General features: G+C 37.5%; 1 protein-coding gene across 2 annotated transcripts in view; it reads right to left on the reverse strand.

Annotated features, from left to right (window-relative positions):
• Positions 1-17915, reverse strand: part of RTKN2 (rhotekin 2) — a 69530-nt gene extending 51615 nt beyond the window's left edge. For both annotated transcript variants that reach the window (XM_036336837.1, XM_036336836.1), the window contains exons 1-2: positions 17660-17915; positions 11412-11608 (exon numbers count right to left, since the gene is read on the reverse strand). In XM_036336837.1, coding sequence (XP_036192730.1) covers positions 11412-11608; positions 17660-17719 — 257 coding nt within the window. In that variant the 5' untranslated portion in view covers positions 17720-17915. The remainder of the gene's footprint in view (positions 1-11411; positions 11609-17659) is intronic.
• Positions 17916-21287: the final 3372 nt, after the last annotated feature.

Here is a 21287-nt window from a genome sequence, read left to right on the forward strand (position 1 = left end):
TAAGTTTATAAGCTTATATGGGACATTTACATGGTGCTTATAGAGTCACAAATTAGGTATAACTAGAGTAATGTAGTATACTTAAAGACATACATTCTCAGAATCCTATCTAATTACTTTATAGTCACACCAGTATTTATAGTAAAACTAGAGGCCCGATGCACGAAATTCATGCACCGCAGGGCGGGGGGGGGGGGGGGGATGTCCCTCAGCCCGACCTGCGCCTTCTAGCAATCTGGGATCCCTCGTTCCTAACCACCTGCCTGATCGCTTGTAACTGCCTGCCTGCTCACTCCTAATCACCTGCCTGCTTGCTCCTTTCCGCCCACCTGCTTACTCCTTACGCTTGGCTCACCACTCCTTAGCCCTGCCGCGGAGGCGGGAGAGGCTCCCGCCACCACCACTGTGTTCTCCAGCTATGAGCCTCGTTTCTGCACTGACCCCGAGGGGGCAGCTCCTTCACTATGTCTGCCCCCTGGTGGTTAGTGTACATCATAGCTATGGGTCGTTCTGGTCATTGCGGTTGTTCTGCCATAATGGTCACGGGGCTTTGATAGATAGACAGATAGATAGATAGATAGATAGATAGATAGATAGATAGATAGATGATAGATAGATAGATAGATAGATAGGAAATTCACTCAGTGGAAAATAGAAGTACTCACTGATTAATTCATAATAATGTTTCATTAAATCACAAATTTAAGAAAGAGTCAAGCTCTACATTTTACACTTGAGTTTAGTTTGTCATGTTGAAGATTATTAATTTGTTTATTACTTCATCACAGAGTGAAAAACTCAATTGAATAGTCTACTATTTTGATGAAAATAATATACTGACAGGCCCAAAAACAAATCTCAATTTTCTCAAATTGGAAAAAAGAAATACAGCCCTGGCCGGTTTGGCTCAGTGGATAGAGTGTCAGCCTGCGGACTGAAGGGTCCCGGGTTCGATTCCAGTCAAGGGCATATACCTTGGTTGCAGGCACATCCCCAGTAGGGGGTGTGCAAGAGGCAGCTGATCAATGTTTCTCTCTCATCGATGTTTCTATCTCTTTATCCCTCTCCCTTCCTCTCTGTAAAAAATCAATAAAATACATTTTTTTTAAAAGAAATACAATATACATATAATTGGTTGGCATTTGAAAGTAATATTTCTAAAAACACCTTCTATATAAGCAATGAATAATATAAATTCTTAAAATGTTTATTTCAATGAAAAATATAAGGAAGCTTTAATATGGTAAGTAACTTGAGTTTTATGGAATAGGCCATAGATTATGCTCAAGTTGAGATCCATTAGCTATTATTAAATTGGATTAAACTTGAGGCTTTGGCAGGCAAGTAATATTCTGAAATACTAGAACCACACAAAAAAAACTTGTTGAATATTTAAAAGAAAAAAATTTCCCTTCCCAACTATTCAGCCACCTGGCAGAGACTAGCTTTCTTCCCTATAATTATAAATTACTTACATAGGTATTACCAGGACTAGTCAACAAACTTATTATGTACAAATATTATCAAACTATAATGTAAATCCAATTAACTATGTAATCTTACAAAATAATTAAGTCTGTCGTAATAAAAAAATTAGAAAGGAACTAAAGTAATTTAGCCTCATTTTTCTAAAGCTTGAATTATTTTCAATTCAAATAACTCCTCAAACTGTTATTTAGGGTGCTAAAATGTAATATTTTCTAATTAATCCAAATTGACAATGAAATTGTTAAACATTATCTGTTTAATAATGTGCTACTGTAGCTAATAGTTTGCTACAGTTAAATAAATACTTGTTTGGAAAATCTGCAATGTTAATGCCAATTCTAAATGCTATAATTAGAGAGCCAGCCTGAGGAAAAAGCAAATAACCACAAAATTATTCAAACAAAATTATAGCTAAATAGTAGTGAACCTTATTCTTAGAAACTCAGTTTAGGGTATTATTTTGCTGAGACTTGTGCTAATTTAAAAAATAGATAAGAATATAAAAGACAAACTTTTAAACTTTATATTACTACCTGTAGGTAAATAAAATGACCAACAGAGGGTGCCAATCAGCCACTTTGTTGCTCAAAAATCTGTATTAAAATTGCCTAACTGTATTACCCTATATTGTAAGAATGTAAAATAGCATTTCTTTCCCAAATTAACAAGCTATGATGAGAAATAGCACAATGATGAAAGTATTTTATATTGTCTTAATGAAGTATTAAAAGAATTCTAAATGGGATTCTATTATTTGAAAGCAGGTTATAATATCCTTCACCTCCAATGCAAATCAGTGAAAACTGAAATGCTTAACATGGAATTTTAAACAATTCTAAAACTATGTGATATAAAATCAATACCTTCAAAATATCTTAAATTGAGAAGATGAGTTTTCAATGTCAAACCTTGACATAAATGCTTTTCAACAGGCACTAACTGATATAAAGTTTAAAAAATAAAACCAGTAATGTCTTTAATATATACCATGTTTCATTTCAGAACTACCAGCAGTATACAATTTTCACTTGCAACCTATACTTTTTCTTATTTTTAAGTTATAGTATATAAGCAACTATAAGAAACTAGTTATTGAGGCATTATTAAAATCACAATAATGTTAAATGATACACATAATTAGGTCCTATAAGTGGCTTTGACTAGTATTATTTTTACAAAGCCAAATAAAGTATTTCAGTATTTAAATCAAAGATAGATTGCGGGTTGGGGCCATGCTAAAATGTAAGCTCTGTAAGCATAGGGCTTTTTGTCTATTTTGTTCACTGCTGAACCACTAGTGCCTAGTATATACAGCACATTCTAAGGCACTCAATAAATGTTTAGTAAATATTGAATGAAGTTAAATAGGATGTGGTCATTTTCATGGAGCAGGCAGATTTAGATTTCGACTATAAAGTCTCAGGGTTGAATCTCACCCACCAATAACTAGTTACATTAATGAGTTGTTATTAACCTCTTACCTTCAGCATCTTCATCCGTAAAATGGGGGAAATATCTACCCACCTTATACTACTAAATGAAACAGTACTTTATATATATTCTATGTCATTCTTTTAAAAAATCCTTACCCAAGGATATGTTTATTGATTTAGAGAGGAAGAGGGGAGGGAGAGTAACATCGATTGGTGCCTGCCTTATGTGCCCTGACCAGAGATCATCGAACCTGAAACCTAGATATGTGCCCTGACTGGAAATTTGAACCCAAAACCTTTTGGTGGCTGGGACAATGCTCCAACCGACTCACCCAGCCAGGGTTGTATTCTATATCATTCTTTAAAATGTTACATAAATACAAGGATTACTTTGTAAGTATTTATATTTTTGGCCTCAGTATTTAACTTGGAGTTTATGTGAAAGTGGAACTAAAACATCTGTTAAAGTGATCAGAGTATGACTTCTAGTTCCTGAAAAATAATGGTAGTCATCTAAATCAGAATCTCTCCAGGCATCCTACAAAAGCTTTCAGATCAATAAGAAAAGCAAATAAAATTACCTGTAGCCCACTTGTGTAGCAAAACTAGAAAACTGAGAGCATTACAATCTGTAATTTATATATAAATGGGAAAATTAACAACTGCAACCATCAAAGTCAGCTTCTGGAGGCCTTGCCCAAGTAAAGAGTCAGGTATACATTGCAAAACACAGGATCAACTTGTGATCTGCCCAAGAAAAATAAATGGACAGAAGACCTGGTAAACACAACAACACTGGTTCCTGGGGAGTTAAAGGAAGGAGATCCAAAGGCTTCTAGTTCAGAAGTTGTTAGTCTAACAAAGAGAGACACACAGTGGGGGAGGTATCCTTTGAAGGTTTGGTCATGACAAAAAAAAGAGGGAAGTAATTGAAGTTAAAAACCCCAAGATACAAAATACTATAAAATCAGAAAACCAACCACACAACCAACCTCCCAAAAGGCATCATTTATTAAAGAAATTTCTCTTCACAGTTCAAAACATAGAAAATGCTCTTGAACTAAGAAACCAAGTAAGACCTTCTCTACCCTTCCTCCCCCTAATCACTTGGTCATGGAAAATCCTGCATCCTACATATCTCATTAGGGACACACACAAGGACCCAAATATCCACAGAAAGAATTAAAATGCTTCAGCTGATAGAAATATTCCACCAACCACTCTTCAAAAAAATAAGTAACAAAAACTATAAAACAAGCTTGGCCGGCATGGCTCAGTGGTTAAGTGTCAACCTATGAACCAGGAGGTCAAGGTTCAATTCCCAGGCAGGGCACATCCCTGGGTTGGGGTCTTGATCCCGTGTGGGGCATGCAGGAGGCAGCCAATCAATGATTCTCTCTCATCATTGATGTTTCTTTCTCTCCCTTTCCCTTCCTCTCTGAAATATTTAAAAAAAAAAAACAAAAAACTTTAAAAAAAATTATAAAAAGTTTAAAACCATTAAAGAGAAAGTTATAGACATAAAAGACAGGCAAAGAAAATCCAACTTTGGTACAACTGGAGTTCTTAAATAAGAAAAACAAAATAATGAGATAAAATTAATACTTTTATTCTGGAGGCTTTAACTCCAGGAAAACTTTCTAAAAATAAAAGAATTGAACTACCTAACCCTGGCCAGTGTCCTCAGTGGCTAGAGCAGGGGTGGGCAAACTTTTTGACTCGAGGGCCACAATGGGTTCTTAAACTGGACCGGAGGGCCGGAACAAAAGCATGGATGGAGTGTTTGTGTGAACTAATATAAATTCAAAGTAAACATCATTACATAAAAGGGTACGGTCTTTCTTTTCAATAATTTTATTCATTTCAAACGAGCCAGATCCGGCCCACGGGCCGTAGTTTGCCCACGGCTGGGTTAGAGTGTTGGCCCAAACACTGAAGGGTTGGGGGTTCAATTCCCAGGTAAAGGGCATGTACCTGGGTTGCAGGTTCCATCCCCCACTGGGGTCAGGGCAAATTTGGGAGGTAATCTATGTTTCTCTCTCTCTCTGCCCCCTTCCACACTCTAAAACTCAATGGAAAAAATGTCCTCTGATGAAGATTAACAAAACAAACAAACAAAAAAAGGACTTAACTGTCTATACTGAAAGGGTCCTAAATGAACAAAAATACTCAGCCTTAGACATTTCCCAGAAAAATTATCAGACTTTAAGATAATCTATTTTTAGCCTCTGTACAAAAAAGAAAAATTAAGTCATTTACAAAGGAAAAGTAATTAGTCATCACATTTGTTGATAACAAGACAACCATGGAGCAGAGTTTTCAAGAAACTCAAGGAATGAAAGTGATTGCCAGGATTTTATATCTAGCCGAGCTGACCTTTGAGTACCAAAACTAAAGGCAAGTACTTTAAACATGCAAGAATGTGAAGAAAACTACTCATGTTGAGGAATCTACTAGCTAGCTCATGAGCTTCCTCCAAGTGAGAGACGATTTGGGGAAGTACAACAAAAGGATGGATAGCAAGCGTTATACATATTTAATTGCAGATCAAAGACTAAAACAAAGATGGAGACACAAGTACAAGGTTAGTATGTATTATCCACTCCACCAAAGGAATAAGAAATGATCATCTTTTGAATAGAATCACCAAGGAAACTGATGATGCAAAACAAAACAGATCTTGTTAAGTGGAAATGAAAGACAGGGCACTTCAGTATAAGCAAAGGCACTGGAAACAAGAAAATTCAAGGACTGTTTTGGGGATATAGATCTAGCATTTGGCTGAAATAAATTTGTAACGTAGAAATTTGAGGGATAAGACTATGAAAGTAGTTTGAAATCAGACCATAAAGATCCTGGAATGGAATGCAATGCTTATCTAAGGAATTTTAGAAAAAGGAAACCATTAGCTGTTTTTTTAAGAGGAGGACTGATACAAGCAGTCTTGTAAGTGGATATATCTGGCTATAACAAGCATGGAAAAGGTAAGGACAGCCTAGTTTACCAGTCAAAAGACTAATAAATTGACAGACTGCCATAACTAAACAATCCTGTCACTAGACTGAGGCAGTGAACTGTGCTCCATCCTTACCCTGATGATGTACTGTTTACGCAGCCTAGAAAGCTTTCCATGTCCCACTTTTTCGACTCACCCGGAATGTACTGTGAATTATACACAAACCTGGGTATCTCTGCATATTTAGGAATAAAAAATAGGTAGTATACCAAAAAGTGTTTCATAACTACACACAATTTGAGAACAAAACTTTATTGTATAATTAGAACATTATGGTAATAGGATATTTGACCAGCTACTGATATTCTCAGATATGTTCTAAAAAAAAACAAACAAAATGACTATATAACTGACTTCTCATCTACACAAAAGAAAATTTTCTCAGTTTTCCTAAGAATGGTACAAAACTAGCAACTATTCTAGGTACACAGAAGTTAGGTTACTGTATACAGCCCATGACTTGGGGCGTTAAGGCCTAATTCTTTCCTAGAACCCTGACTTAAAAAGGCTCTAAGACCTGGCTGGTTTGGCTCAGTGGGTAGTGTTGGCCTGGGAACTGAAGGGTACCGGGTTCAATTCTGGTCAAGGGCACATGCCTGGGTTGCGGGCTCAATCCCCGGTAGGGGACGTTTAGGAGGCAGCCAATCCATGATTCTCTCTCCCCCTCTCCCTTCCTCTCTGAAATCAGTAAATATATATATATATTTTTAAAAGGCTGTAAAATGAAGTAAAATATTTGCTTACTTTAATAAATTGAGAGAACTGAGTGAAGATCTATTAGAAAAACCCAAACCTCATGCACTACTTTTGATCTCCTGAATTCTGTCATTAAATACTATTTAATCACTTCTATGTGTGCCTATTCTTAAATGTTTTTCCTAAAAATTGGTTATTTCAATTATTTTGTCTCACCATCCTTTTCAATACCCTACTGCAAAATAACCTTCCCCAACATCCATTTTATGAAATCTCTGCAGAAAACAGAACAATAAACAATGAAATAAATGCAAAGTCCTGCAATAACACACGAGGGCAGCTTAGCGTTGTACAAAGCGCCTGGCTTCTTTTTGCAGCTGGGAGGCGCTCAGGCTTTAAGCCATCTGGTTCACAACCGGGCCACAGAGTCTCTGTGCGCCCTGTGAACCAGTTAGCTAATAGTCCTAAGGCCCAGTGTCTGCTTAATAAGGAGGCTCATACTGCTCTCAGTTTGTAAAGTGATCTGTGTGAACGTCTCAGCATAATATCTGGCACCGAGAAAGGCTGTCAATACCAATGAACTTCCCAGCATTCTAGATTTTCTTAGATCTTGCTATTCTCCCATCCTTTACTTTTCAACTTCGGTTTGATCTTTAGCCTCAACCAAACATATCTCTTCATTGCTCTCAATAATTCATGCTCATCTTCCACCCTGTTTTTTATTATTTTCCTTTCTTGGAATACTGATTTCTCCTACTCACCTAACCAAACTCTATCCAACCTCCATATGATCTAGAAGATTCAGATCCAATTCTTTTATTAAACTTTTTCAATTATACCATTTCATTCGGATTTGATTCTTCTTTGAAAAAAAAATCTAGATGTATTCTGTAATAATATTTTTTACATTTTATCATACAATTTTAGAAAATTAGACTAGTATTAGAAAACTCGTGAAAATGCTATTTTAATTCTGATAGCAATGTAAAAACAGAGCATTTTTCTACCTTACAGACTATTAAAACCAACTTAAGGAACAGACTGCTAAGTCTTTAAAGAGAAAATATCTGACTGTGTAATATTCATATATTCTTATATTTTGACAAATCCTGTTTTTTGAATTTGGATATACTAGCACAGTACTTAATAAGTGATCTATAAATAGTAGCTATTTGGTAAATATTTGACTGACTAATCACATGGCATAATTTACATAATTTTCTTCAAGGAACAAAAAAACCTATCATTACACGCTCATTAATTTTTAGGTCATTTTTATGTAGTAAAAAGGCAAACACTATACTTTCCAATTATATTTGATCAGTGAACTCAGGTTATATCTGTACATAAAGTTAAGTTATACACAAAAGAATTAATACAGAATACTCAGATTTTTTTTAAATAGAAATAATTCAATTAAGGGGGCTTTTATATGAATGATGAAAAATATAAATGTGTATAGCGTCAAAGCTATTTTCATCTATCAAAGATAATCAGTAAAAAAATTGAAAATCATATACATCCTTCAGTAGAGAGTCCAAGATATTTTTTTCTACCTTTGATATATAAATCCAACAGGGATTCAACTTATTTAACATTTTTATAAATCAGTAGCATTAGAAAAGTCATACGGCCATATTAAGAAAACTCACAATTCATTTTACAGTAGTTTCCCCTTATCCGAGGTTTCCCTTTCCATGGTTTCAGTTACCCACCGTCAACTGAAGTCCAAATATATTAAATGAAAAATTCCAGAATAAAAATGCATAGGTTTTAAACTGCATGCATTTCTTAGTAGTATGATGAAATCTGACACCATCCTGCTTTGTCCCACCTGGTATACTAATCATCCCTTGTCCAGCATATCCACACTGCATACCCTACCTGTCTGTCAGTCATTTAGGGGCGATCTGGGTTATCAGATTGACTGTGCTTGTGTTCAAATAACCTTTACTTAATGGTCCCAAAGCACAAGAGTAGTGATCTGGCAATCTGAATACGTGAAGAGAAGCCGCAAAATGCTTCCGTTTAGTGAAAAAGTGAAAGTTCTCAATTTTATAATTAAGAAAAAAAATCACATGCTGAGGTTACCAAGATGTGCAGTAAGAACAAATCTAGCCATGAAATTATGAAGAAAGAAAAAGAAATTTGTGCTTATTTTGCTGACACAAAAGTTACAGCCACAATACAGTGCCTGGTAAATGCTTAGTTAAGATGGACAAGGCATTACATTTGTGGGTAGAAGAAATGAACAGAAAATGTGTTCCAATTAATGGCTACATTTTATGCCAGAGAGCACTGAGCCGATAGGGGGATTTAAGCAAGGGATCCGCTAAAACGAGTGACACAAAGCCATTTACTGTAAATAGGGATGGTTATATAGATTCAAGAACAGTTTTGGACTGAAAATTTATAAAAATTACTGAAAAGGCTGTGAAAAAGCTGCTGTCACATTTCCAGCAGAGTTAAAGAAGTTGAATAGGGTTTGGTACTATTTACAGTTTCAGGCATCCACTGGGGATTTTGGAATATATCCCCCCATGGCCTACTGTAAATATTTAAAGAACATAAATATGGAGGATAGGTATGATTCCTAGAGGAATATTCCATATAACTTTGAGAGATGATATACTTTTAGTCCTGTACTGTACTTAAGCCAGCACTTCTTAAACTTTTCCATGAACTAGCCCCCCTTGATAAAATACCCTTAAAAAGGCTGAGAGAAGGAACATATATCCCCCTGAATAGAATAAACCCAAACTATGCCACAATTCTAAATTTCTCATGCTTTAGCTTAAAAATTCATGCTATAACAAGATATGCCATATTTATTCTATGGCTTTGCATATCTCCTGACACATAATCCTGTGACCTAGTTTGAGAAGCACTGACTTAAACCAATGTTATGTCTATTTGAAAATTTTCCTAGATTATGATACTGGGATAATTTCATTTATAATGCCAGGGATAAATAATAATAAAAATTATTTGACATTTGTTGAGTACTTAATTATGTAAAAGGTATTACAATAGGTTTTTTATAATCTTAAATTTTCAAATGTAAACAGTACTATGCCCACTATAATGAAGAAAATGAGACAAAAAGAGATTAAATAACTACCCCAAGGAAATACAGCTAACAAGTATTAGCTAATTTATACACAAGCTGTATTGTATCAATCCCATCAACATTTATTTTTACCGAAACCTCTTTCTCTGACCTTACTTTACCTTACTTTTCAAGAATTTAATGGCACTATGAATAACCCAAAGGCAACTAATATCTAAAAGAAATTTTTTACCAGTTCTGGAGCTTTAAGAATGATAAAAAAAAAATGGGTGATGTAGGACTATCTATAATAAAAGCGTAAAATGCTATTAGACCAGACAGCCGAACAACCTTCTAGATGTCATTCCAGACATCCTTCCGGATGAAGCTGTTGTGGCGGGGGCTGAGGCAGAGGTGGTTAGGGGTGATCAGGCAGGCAGGTGAGTGATTAGGGGCAATCAGGAAGGCAGGCAGGTGAGCAGTTAGGGGCGGTCAGGCAGGCAGAGGGGTTAGGGGCGATCACACAAGCAGGCAAGTGGTTAGGGGTGATCAGGCAGGCAGGCAGGCCAGCGGTTAGGAGCCAGTGGTCCCGAATTGTGAGGGATGTCCGACTGCCGGTTTAGGCCTGATCCTGCAGTCGGACACCCCCCCCCCCCGAGAGGGTCACAGATTGCAAGAGGGTGCGGGTCTGGCTGAGGAACCCCCTCCGTGTATACGAATTTCATGCACTGGGCCTCTAGTTTATATTAAAAAATAAATCAACATCTAGCCACTAAATTGAGTCAAATCTTAGGTCCAAATAAGACTTGGCATTGCAAATAGGATGTGATGTAAATTTCATACACAAATCCTAGACCAGATCCAAAAGGGCAGCATGGAGTGACAGAGAGAACAAGAAACAGAAGTTACTTAGCAAATTCTAAATAACCTCTCATTAGCTTCTGTCACTAGCCAATTACATGTCCTTGAGTAAGTTATTTGCCTAAGACTTACTAGTATGTTCACCTAATGAAGATGATGTGCTAGCAGATTTTAAGTTCCCTTCCATTTATAAGGCTTTATATCTTTTAACTTTTGCTATCTACTCATTTCAATTTATACACCTAAGTTTTCATTACTCTTAGCTAGTACCTTTTTATTAGCATACTTTTAAACAATTAGTTTTTCCTTTAATTTACATTTCTTTAAACTCAACTATCAGTCTTGGTTCTTCTTAAAATACTGTCAGTTCTTACTTTTTAACCACTTAATTTTACAATCTGAAAGTACTGGCCACAATAAAACTGCCCACTGAAAATTGATGCCTTAACAGTAAGTTTACTCAGAGCTCTACTGTAAAAATATTTATGAATTCAGAGGCTACTTCAGTGTATTTATTCTTTTTTAATCCTCATTTGAGGATATGTTTTTTTAATTGATTTTAGAAAGTGAGGAAAGGAGTGAGAGAGAAATATCTAAGAACATCTATCAGTTGTCTCCTGTAAACACCCCGACCAGGGATTGATTGAATCTACAACCCAAGTAATGTGTCTTGACCAGGAATTAAACTCACAATCTTTTGGTGCACAGGATGGCGCTTGAACCAACTGAACCACCTGGCCAGGGCCAGTGTACTTACTTTTTAAAGGCTTTGATGATCTGACACTTGGCCTTAAGACTAAATTATATCATGTTTTGAATTCAAATTCAAATTAGGAGTACATTAGGAGCCATAAACTGTGCTACTAACCATCTTCCACTTTGATTTGCAATCTGCTCTTCTAATTTCTGCAGTTCCGACGTGTAAGCCATTATTCGAGCATTGCACACCATGAGATTTTTTACTGCATGTAAAGTCTGGTCTTTCTGAGTGCTCAGAGAAAGGAGTTTCCATATTCCTTGTCGCATTCGAATTTCGAAATCTATTTTTTCTTGAATACTGTAGTCCTTAAAAAAAAAAAAAAGAGAGAAAGGCCCTTTTAAAAGACAGCAAAAATCCAAATTATAACATTTCTTTTTTCCCCTAATACCTGGAAAATGTACCAGATATCATTATAATTTTATACCATATTAGAAAAGTAACAACATTTTAATGTATAATAATATAAAAATATAGTTATTTAATTGATTTGAGAGAGAGAGAGAGAGAGAGAGAGAGAGAGAAATGTTGATTTGTTGTACCACTTATTTATGCATCCATTGGGTGATTCCTGTATATGCCCTGACTGGGGATTGTACCTGCAACCTTAGAATATCAGGATGATGTTCTAACCAACTGAACTACCCAGCCAGGGCAAAAATATAGCTATTTTAAAAAGCTCCTTGCAAAACCTTAATTTATTGCTGTATTAGGAAGTCTTTATAATCTATTAGCTAAAGAGAACAGAAAAAAGGTGAAAACCTTTACATATTCTTACCATGACTGTACGAGGTTGAATAATGTTTCCCAAAGAATCCTGTTCTCCTGGAACTTCAGAATGTGACCCTATTTGGCCATAGAGTTCTACGTATGTAATTTCTTAAGATGAAGTCATAATGAATTAGTGTGAGCCCTAAATTCAATGACTGGCACCCTCTAGGAATGCCATGTGAAGACACAGAAAGACATACATAGAGAATTCCATGTGAAGACGGAGGCAAAGATTGAAGTAATAAGACTAAACCAAGGATCACCAAAGATTGCTAGCGACTACCAGAAGCTGGAAAAGGCAAGGCAGGATTCTCCCCTAGGGCTTTCAGGGGAAGCATGGCCCTGCGGATACCTTGATTTCAGAACTTTGGCCTCCAGAACTATGAGAGAATAAATTTCTGTTGTGTTTAGCCACACAATTCTGGCAATTTATTATGGTAGCCTCAGGAAACTAACACAATAATATAACAACTAATGTGAACAATATAGCGCACGTATATCTTATATAAGTTGTGTTGTGGGATGGCAAGATGTGGTTGACGACACTGAATTAACCAAGGAAACATTTTCTAAAATAGCGGATGCTGAATGAAGAAACTAAGGGTTAGTAAGCAATGTAAGTAAAATCTCAGAAGCAAGCTAGCAAAAGCACTGTACTTAGAAAGTGTCAGAAGTGTTAGCTACCTGGAACAGAGATTTAGAGTATAGTTTTGGATATATTTTAGTTTTAAGAGTCACCATAAAACTACTAATCATTTTAGTTCTGAAAAGTGTTTTATTCCATACAATGATCTTATAATGACCTGACTCTATATACTAGTTCATATGTAACATTAAAATTCTGTAAACTGAAATGTACTGCTCTGATTTAATTTATAGTGGCTTTTTAAAAATTATAAATCATCAGATACTTTATTATACTAAAAACATGTAATAATGCTCCAATATGTCTAGTTTTAAATTAAATTGACCTTCCTGGCTTATGTGGTAAAAAATTAATACTATAATTTACCTTTTAACTAGATCAAAATCTAAATTTTAAAAAGTGAATAGAATCTAGTAACAATAAACTTCAGTCTTTTCAAAAAGAAAAGCTGAAGTTAGGAAAGCAATCGTCTATGAAGATTACCCAAAGAAAAACTGAAGTAAATGACTACTCAGATCAGTCAAATATATTGGTCACATGCAGAAAACAGATCTGTTTAATTACCTCCTGTAATTACATCATGTAATGACCACATAAATATCTTCTTTTGTAGTATAACTCAAAACTGGTATACTATATAAATGCAGTCATTCGCTGGTGCTCCTTCTTTACATATAACTGAACTTCAACAACTCCATTTCATCTTTTTATGACTTATCGGCCACAAAGTAAATTCTTCTTTACCATAATCAGTAATTATTTATGAGGACTATCTATGTAGCCCATATGTCTATAGAAATAAACTCTGGCAGGCTGGTTAGTACTGGAAAGTACACATAGGTAGCCACTTGAAGCTGGGATGAATAGCTTCAGCCCACAACTCAAATATAAACAAATACCATCTGGTACCATTAAATTCAATTTTGCTGTTTAAATGCTACAGTGAGGCAGCCCGTTGAACTAGCACAAGAAGTTCATAAAACTGGCTACACATTAGAATTACCTCAGTCAGAGAGGAAAGCCTTATAAAAAGTACCTAATCTTCTTATGGCCTACCCCAAAACAATTAGTGTTTCTGAAGGAGAAGCCTGAGCACACACACCCCCATCCCCCACACCCCCAAGTTCCTCTGGTGACTCACTATACAGCCAGAATGAGAATGACCGCTGGACCACTTGAAATTCCACAGCCACCTATTGCAACAACCTTAAGGAACCAGTAGATGGCCACAGCCACATTAAAGAATCAGTTCAGGCTTCCAGGGTTTCCATCTTGTAAATGAAGACTGTTTTATCTTCATCACTTATTGATAAAGGCTACAAAATTATAGAGGCTTTGGAAATAGTGGAGGGAAAAAAGTAAAGTCAGGGATGTGTTTTTTAAAGTTCTTATTTTTAAGATTAAATATTCATTAAGGGAATGAAATATATTTAGTAAATATTAATATTAGAACTCTATCCTCTAGGTGTCAGCAAAATATGGCCAGGCTGCTGCCTGTTTTTAAAAAGTTGTATTGGAGCTCGGTCACACCCACCCATTTCTAGGGTCTATGGCTTTCAAGCTGTAACAAAAGAGTTGAGTAATTTCAACAGTCTGGCCCACAAAGCTGAAAGTATTTTCTAGCCATCCTTTTACAGAAATAATTTGTTGATCCTGAACCGAGACAAATTAACATACTTAGTAAACTGTGAGTCTACCTCCCCTTCTCTAGGATGCTTGAATATGAATCTGGGAGGGCTATTGGCCAGTTTTATTCTCCATGCAACTTCTTTCAGCACACATCTATACTATCTCCCTCTGGTCAAACTATACCTCTAGCCAAGAGAGGCTTTATGGAGTTGAAGGACCTGCCTTTAGCTAATAAGGGGTGCAAAGTATTCCTGGAGTAAGAGTTGATGTCTAGTGCTATCCACAATGAAAACACTGATCAAGTAATGAGGGCACCCACTGAGCATTCAATGGTGACGCTTAATGACCTCAAAAAGGAAGAACAAGGACCTAAAAACAATACCGCTGCTTTCTGGACCAAAATGGCAGAATCAAGGCTGAGTAGGACCCATGACAGAAGCATGTTTGCCTATATCTGTCCCTCTTTGAAGTGTCTAAATGCAAGTCTCCAGGAAGAAAAGAGAATGGGGTGGGGGACAGGGGAAGTCTTTAATTTTCTGAATAAAGGCTCGCTTGCAATCAAGTCAAACAGAAGCCTATGAAAGTGTCCTGTTCTTGTAAATATTTAGTCAGGCTGATAAAATGAAAAAGGCAATACTAAAAATGAAATAGAGAGATGACTTAAAAGTGAAAATCTAGATTACATAGAAAACAGAAACATACTAAGATTTAAGAGCTAGAATGGCACAAAGGAAGTGCAAAGAAAATGGTCTTAGTGTTGGAATTAAGTACTGATTAAAAAAAAAAAATTAAGTTGGGCTGGTGTACTAATCCAGATAGTAACTATCAGTAACCTAATGGATATACTAGGTAAACCATATTAGCTAAGAAACCAAGATGACAAAGATTGCAGAAGAATATATACAGCATACATTCCTTCTAAAAGAAATTGTATGTATTTTTAAGAATTTTTTATATATGGAATGTAATCTGGAAATTGTAAATAGTGATCATTCTGGGTAATGGAACTGGAGAAAGAATTCTTAAATTCATGTTTGTATATACGTTCACTTTTCTGCAATGATTGTTTACTTCTCAAATTTTATTTTTATAAAGATTTTAAAAGCTCAAATATTTGTAAGAAAAGGTGACTGCCCCAATTGCCTAAATAGAACAAAAAATAATAATAAAGAGTCACCCTTCAAACACATCCCGACTGCCAGGTACTATGCTAAGTACTTTAAAGAAGTTCTCAAATTCCAACTACTTTCTGGGACTGGCATATTACCCATTCTACAACTGTGGGAACTGAGCTTTAGAAAAGACAGGTAACTTATTCAAGGCTGCACAACAAGCAGACTCCATTTTTACCTCAATCTGACTCAATAAATCAATATTCTTTGCCAGCGATTTTCAACAGATGTGCTGCAAGAATTTTTAAATGGACTTTATTTATTTTTAAATATATTTTTATTGGTTTCAGAGAGGAAGAGAGAGAGAGAGAGAGAGAGAGAGAGAGAGAGAGAGAGAGAGAGAGAGAGAGAAACATCAATGATGAGAGAGAATCATTTGATCGGCTGCCTCCTGTACACCCCACACTGGGGACTGAGCCTACAACCAGGGCATGCGCCCTGACCTCCTGGTTCAGAGGTCGATGCTCAACCACTAAATAAAAAAAGACAACAGCCAACACAAGAGTCACCTGGTATGAATGAATCAAAATGATAACTATTTTTTTGTCAGATGGGCAAAAATTATACTTTTGGGTATGCTGCAGGATTTTAGCAATTAGTTTACGTGTATCATGAGATGAAAAAGGTTAAAAATCACTGTTCTAAGCTGTGAGTAGTCATGGGTGACTCCAAGGTTTGAGTAGAGCTGTTTCACTACTGGACCAAAAATTTTGGTCCTATCCCTTCCTATTACGTGGCAAGTTCATTAATATCAAGGGAAGTACACCAAATAAAAAGTCAGTGTTAGTCAAGTATAAATTTTTCTTATATTCCTGCCAGATTGAATCCTATTACTATTTTGCAATTTTTCTCCAAAATCTTGACAGAAGGAATGCTACAGCTCAATTAATTTCCTGTTGCCTAAGTCAAGACAACATTAAGTATTATACCTTCCCACATGTAAATAATCCATGTAGCTAAACTTCTTTCATGACCTTATCCTCTTGTCTGTTTCGTATTATTCCTAAATATTACTGCTGCATGCAGCTAAATAAATGCACTTTAACGGCTACACAACACCCATACAGTCAGTGCAAGAACCTCCGTAAATCGCCAATTCACTAGAAATCAAGATTTTTGTTAACAATTAGGATAAAATTACATAATAGGACAGCACAGAAGTATTTTACATCAAACCGTTCGAAATACTTGAAAATGCTGGTAAAAATTACTGACAAAGGCATTGGACTTTTTGCATAAGGATTCTTAATGTTTTTGCTTTCTTTTTCCCAGTACTACTGAAGCCTTCCTACCAATTTTGTACCTGCTGAGGTTTTTAAGATTCTAGAAAAGATAACAGGTTTCTAAGCAAAGGTTTTGCCAGCTTTCTAAGCAAAGATAACATGTTGGACCATACAAAATTGCTACTATCCTACCAAACCAATTTTGACCTGCAAAACTGGCAATTTTATATGGTTTGACCTACTTCAGAAATAGGTAAAAGAAGGTGGAGATTAAAAATGGAAGTAAAGATCCTCTTTTATTAAAGACCCGAAAGTTGTGGTTTAAGAGTGTTGAATGGATATCATTTTAATAACTGATTTTGCCAAGAAATAATGTTGGTCTATATTAAGTAAAAAGGTTTCTAACAACACGTTCCCATGGCAAACTAGCAAGCAGATTTCTATCCGATTCAAAAAGAATCGACTCTCAAACCAGGAAAATTGAGAGACTGCAGCCCCCCAAGTTTATGTTGTGTGTGGACAGACATTGCTCCAGTCAATAAGCAGCCCGTGCTCTCCTGGCCTCGGGGGGCTTCTCGGAAATCCAGGGGCTCCCATTCCCCTGCGTCACCTACACCTGCGAAGAGACAAGTGCCTGCAACTTGGGGGAGTGGGGACAGCGGACAGGTGCGCCCGGGAGCGCGCGGCGGGGCCCCGGCATCACGTCCCCATTCCGAGCCACTTTCCTCCCCCTAGAAACCGGGGGGCGGGAATGTGTGCAGATTCCCACGCGCCATCAGACCCTCCAAAGCCCGGTCTCCGAAGCCCTCCCCTTTGTTTCTGGCCGCGGCTGAATGGGAGGCGCGGGGTGCGGGCTCCCCCGAGGACCAGACACAACGACGGCGCGAGGACCTGAAGCCGGGCCCCCTCCTCACTCACCTGCTGAGCGGGGAGCCCCGCCGGGCCGAGCTCGGGACCCCTCTGCGTCAGCCCCTCCATCTCCAGCGCCACAGCCGGGCCGCCGCCACTCCGCCGAAGATCAGATTTGAAAAGCCCGCCTCGGGCTGGAGCCGCGGGGGACGCCAACCGGCCGGCCGTACCAAGTCCCCGCCGCAGGGGGAGGGGGCGCAGGGACCTCGGAGCCCGCGCGCACGCGCAGTGGACGCGCCCGCGCCCCTCACCTTCCGCGCCGGAAGTTTGCCGAGACCCGAATTCTGAGAGCAGGGAGGCAGCCGGCCCAGTTAAGGCACTGATTGGGGTGTGGGCGGGGCCGAGAAAGGGGTGGGCGGGGCCGTAGGGAAAGTGTCCGCCCCTGAGCGCACCTGACCTAGCTCAAGGTATAGGGGCCTATAGCAGTGATGGCGAACCGGTGACACGCGAACTCATTTTTTTGGTTGATTTTTCTTCGTTAAATGGCATTTAAATATATAAAATAAATATCAGAAATATAAGTCTTTGTTTTACTATGGTTGCAAATATCAAAAAATTTCTATATGTGACAGGGCACCAGAGTTAAGTTAGGGTTTTTCAAAATGCTGACACGCCGAGCTCAAAAGGTTCGCCATCACTGGGGCTGATGGTTTTTGAGGCACCGGCTTTGCACGGGGAGACCTTCTGCCTGCATCCCACCGATGGCCTTCCAAAGCGAGGGGGCCGCTGACTCAAGCCTGCAGTCGCTGAGCTCCTACACACACAGCTCAGGGACACATGGTGTCCCTAGGGACCATGGTCTTGCTCCCCAAGAACTAAGTGGCCAGCTCTTGCACTCACTCACACAGGGGCACTCAAATCACCGCCTTATGGGCCAGGCTGGTGAGACACCATGTCGGGCATTTCACAGGGACTTTTCTTTTGCCCAGTGTTTCTTTATAATTCCAGATCCCCCTCACCAGAGGAGTCTGTTCTTTCTTGCAGAAGACCTCTTTCTTTACTCTTTCCCCACCAACATCCAAGGTGACAGCAAAATGGGGGATTTTCCCAGAGCCCCATTTCTTGCTGTTTCTAAACACCAACACAAAGACACTTTTCAATTAAAGCGCTGCTGTCCCTCAAGGCCCACACAAAGACTCTTTGTAATTAAAGAGTTCTATTATTAATCATAATGGGAAAGTACGGTATCTTTAAAAACACACACACAAAATTAGAGTGCCAAAGATTTAAGGCCCTTGTGAGAGGTCCTTACAATTCATTGTCTCAGGCCTATCCTGACTTCTCCTCCAAAAGGCAACAGGAAGCCTCTCTGTCTTGTCCTTTTTTATCCTGAGGGAAATATCCCAAATCAGCCCCTCAGCCCCTGCCCTCATCACCCTACACTGGTAAATGGGATGTCAAGGCCTTGGGCATTTTTCCTTCCATAATTAGGACGACCATATTTTTTATTAGCCTAAAATAGTCCTTGTTTGGATGTGTTGTTTCAATGTCCCAACAATCTCAATGTCCTACCGATTTAATATCCACTTGTCCCAAAGTGGATATTAGATTATATGGTCACAATATCCACGAGGCCCTTTAAAAAGCGATTGGTTTGAAGATGTACTTCTAAAAATATGAGTGACTTTCCTCTCAAATGGGTAATTTGCCTCCTTGAACTAACGAGGTGATATTAGAAGCTGCCCAACTAAGGAATGACCCTCTCTTTACATTAGAGGTGTATGGGTCTTTAGAAATGGCCCATATCCTTACGCTCAGATATAAAATATTCAAAACTCAAAATCACCAACACAGGGTTCATCTCCTTCTCTCCAAACACTGATTTGAATTCCAGAGTCATTAGGTGCTCTTCCCCCCAGTGCACACCTCTTAGGCTTTCCACTTTGTGGTATAATTATTCCCTACTCAAAGTGAGTTGCATGAGACTGGTATAGTACCTGACTCATAAAAGTACACACAGGAAGACATGTATTATTTCTCAGATAACACACACAGCTCTCAGGTTCAGTTCAAAATACTTAATGAAACCATCATTTCATGGAAACAGGAGCAAGCCAAGCAATTTTAAATTGGATGTGGATGTAGGAATATTTGATGAGTAAATACTAGATACATAACTAGAGATCATTTATTTATAATACTCAAAGAAAGAGATCCAGGGAAGGCCCTACTTAGTAATTATCTGTGGAATAGACAGTTGTTATTGAAGACCTTTCTCTTTGGAGAAGATATGATGTGGCCCTATCTCATTATTATCCATCTAGGGATGTAACCAGGAAGTGCTTAAGATATAACTATTATATGGCGATTAAAATACCTCAGATTAGGAATGTTGTTTCCTTATTTATCGCCAGGTCCTTTCTTGCTACTGCCAGTTTAATCAAACATGGTTTTCTCTGGTGTATGAAATGTACATAAAAATAGAATGATCCAAAGAAACTACCAAAGGTTACAGATTTCACATGCAGTAGGTTTGATAAGCTTGACATTGAATGAATGAGTGAAACAATTCCCTGAAAGTAAGAAGTACAGTACAGTACTATCTTTGACCAGCTCAAATTTCTGAGAGATAACATTTCGGCATCTCTCATTTGAGAGACAACATCCCACCCTCTTTGTGCTCCTACAGTAGGTGGATGCCCATCCAACTGCTCAGGTGAAGGCTGAGTGATTAAATTACTGTCCTACCAATATTACTTCCCATTATAAGTTCAACATTTAATGCCACTTATAACATAAATATTAGTTATATCTAAGATAAATAGATGATATTTAATCATTAAATAGAAAATCCATATTTTACATAGGTAGGTCAGCCAATTTAGATAATACTAATAAATGTTAAAGTATATTTTTCTTTTCTTTATTTCCTATATTCTTCCTTTTAGCTTTCTAAATGGCCAAAAGAAAAGAAAATGCTGAACTTGAAATCAACTCTTTTACATAATAGACCCATTATTTTTTAAAGTGTGATTTGCCTCAGAACAGGTAACTTAAGATTTCAAATATCTTCCTAGAGTCTCTTAAATAAAAAATTTATATAGTCTACTAAAAGTTATCTTGGTACTTCATTTACTCATCTGTTATATTGTAGGTAATGAATTTAAAATGAACTTCATAGACTAGAACTATATTTTGAATTATATACCAAAAATAAAAGAAGGAACTGTAGTAAAGATGCTATGCGGAGACACTGCATTTGCTTAAATGAATAGGCCATAATCCAGAAAGAGCTGAAGCCTCATATAATCATAAGAAGGATATGGAATACAGAGTACATGCGAGGACTTATTAGCCCTATGACCTTGGGCAAGCCATTCATTTTTCTTATCTATAAAACAAGTATAATAATACCCAGCTTGTTTTTTAAAAGTTGATGTGAGACTCAAATGAGATAAGATTTGTGCGAGTGCTTTGTAAATTGCTTATCCCACACAAACACAAGGCATTGCTACCGAAGGCAGAAAGTATCAGCACCTATGAGCAAATGCACAGGACCCACAAATCACTGAGAACTGAATGAGACAAGCTTATATTTAAAAGGATATATTCAAGATAGATCACCAACCACTGAAAAATAATCAATACCTAGATTAAGTATAAAGAACTCCCACAAGTTAAGAAAAATCTAACTGGA

Source organism: Myotis myotis, unplaced genomic scaffold, assembly GCF_014108235.1.
Source record: "Myotis myotis isolate mMyoMyo1 unplaced genomic scaffold, mMyoMyo1.p scaffold_m19_p_15, whole genome shotgun sequence".
Classification (NCBI taxonomy): Eukaryota; Metazoa; Chordata; class Mammalia; order Chiroptera; family Vespertilionidae; genus Myotis; species Myotis myotis.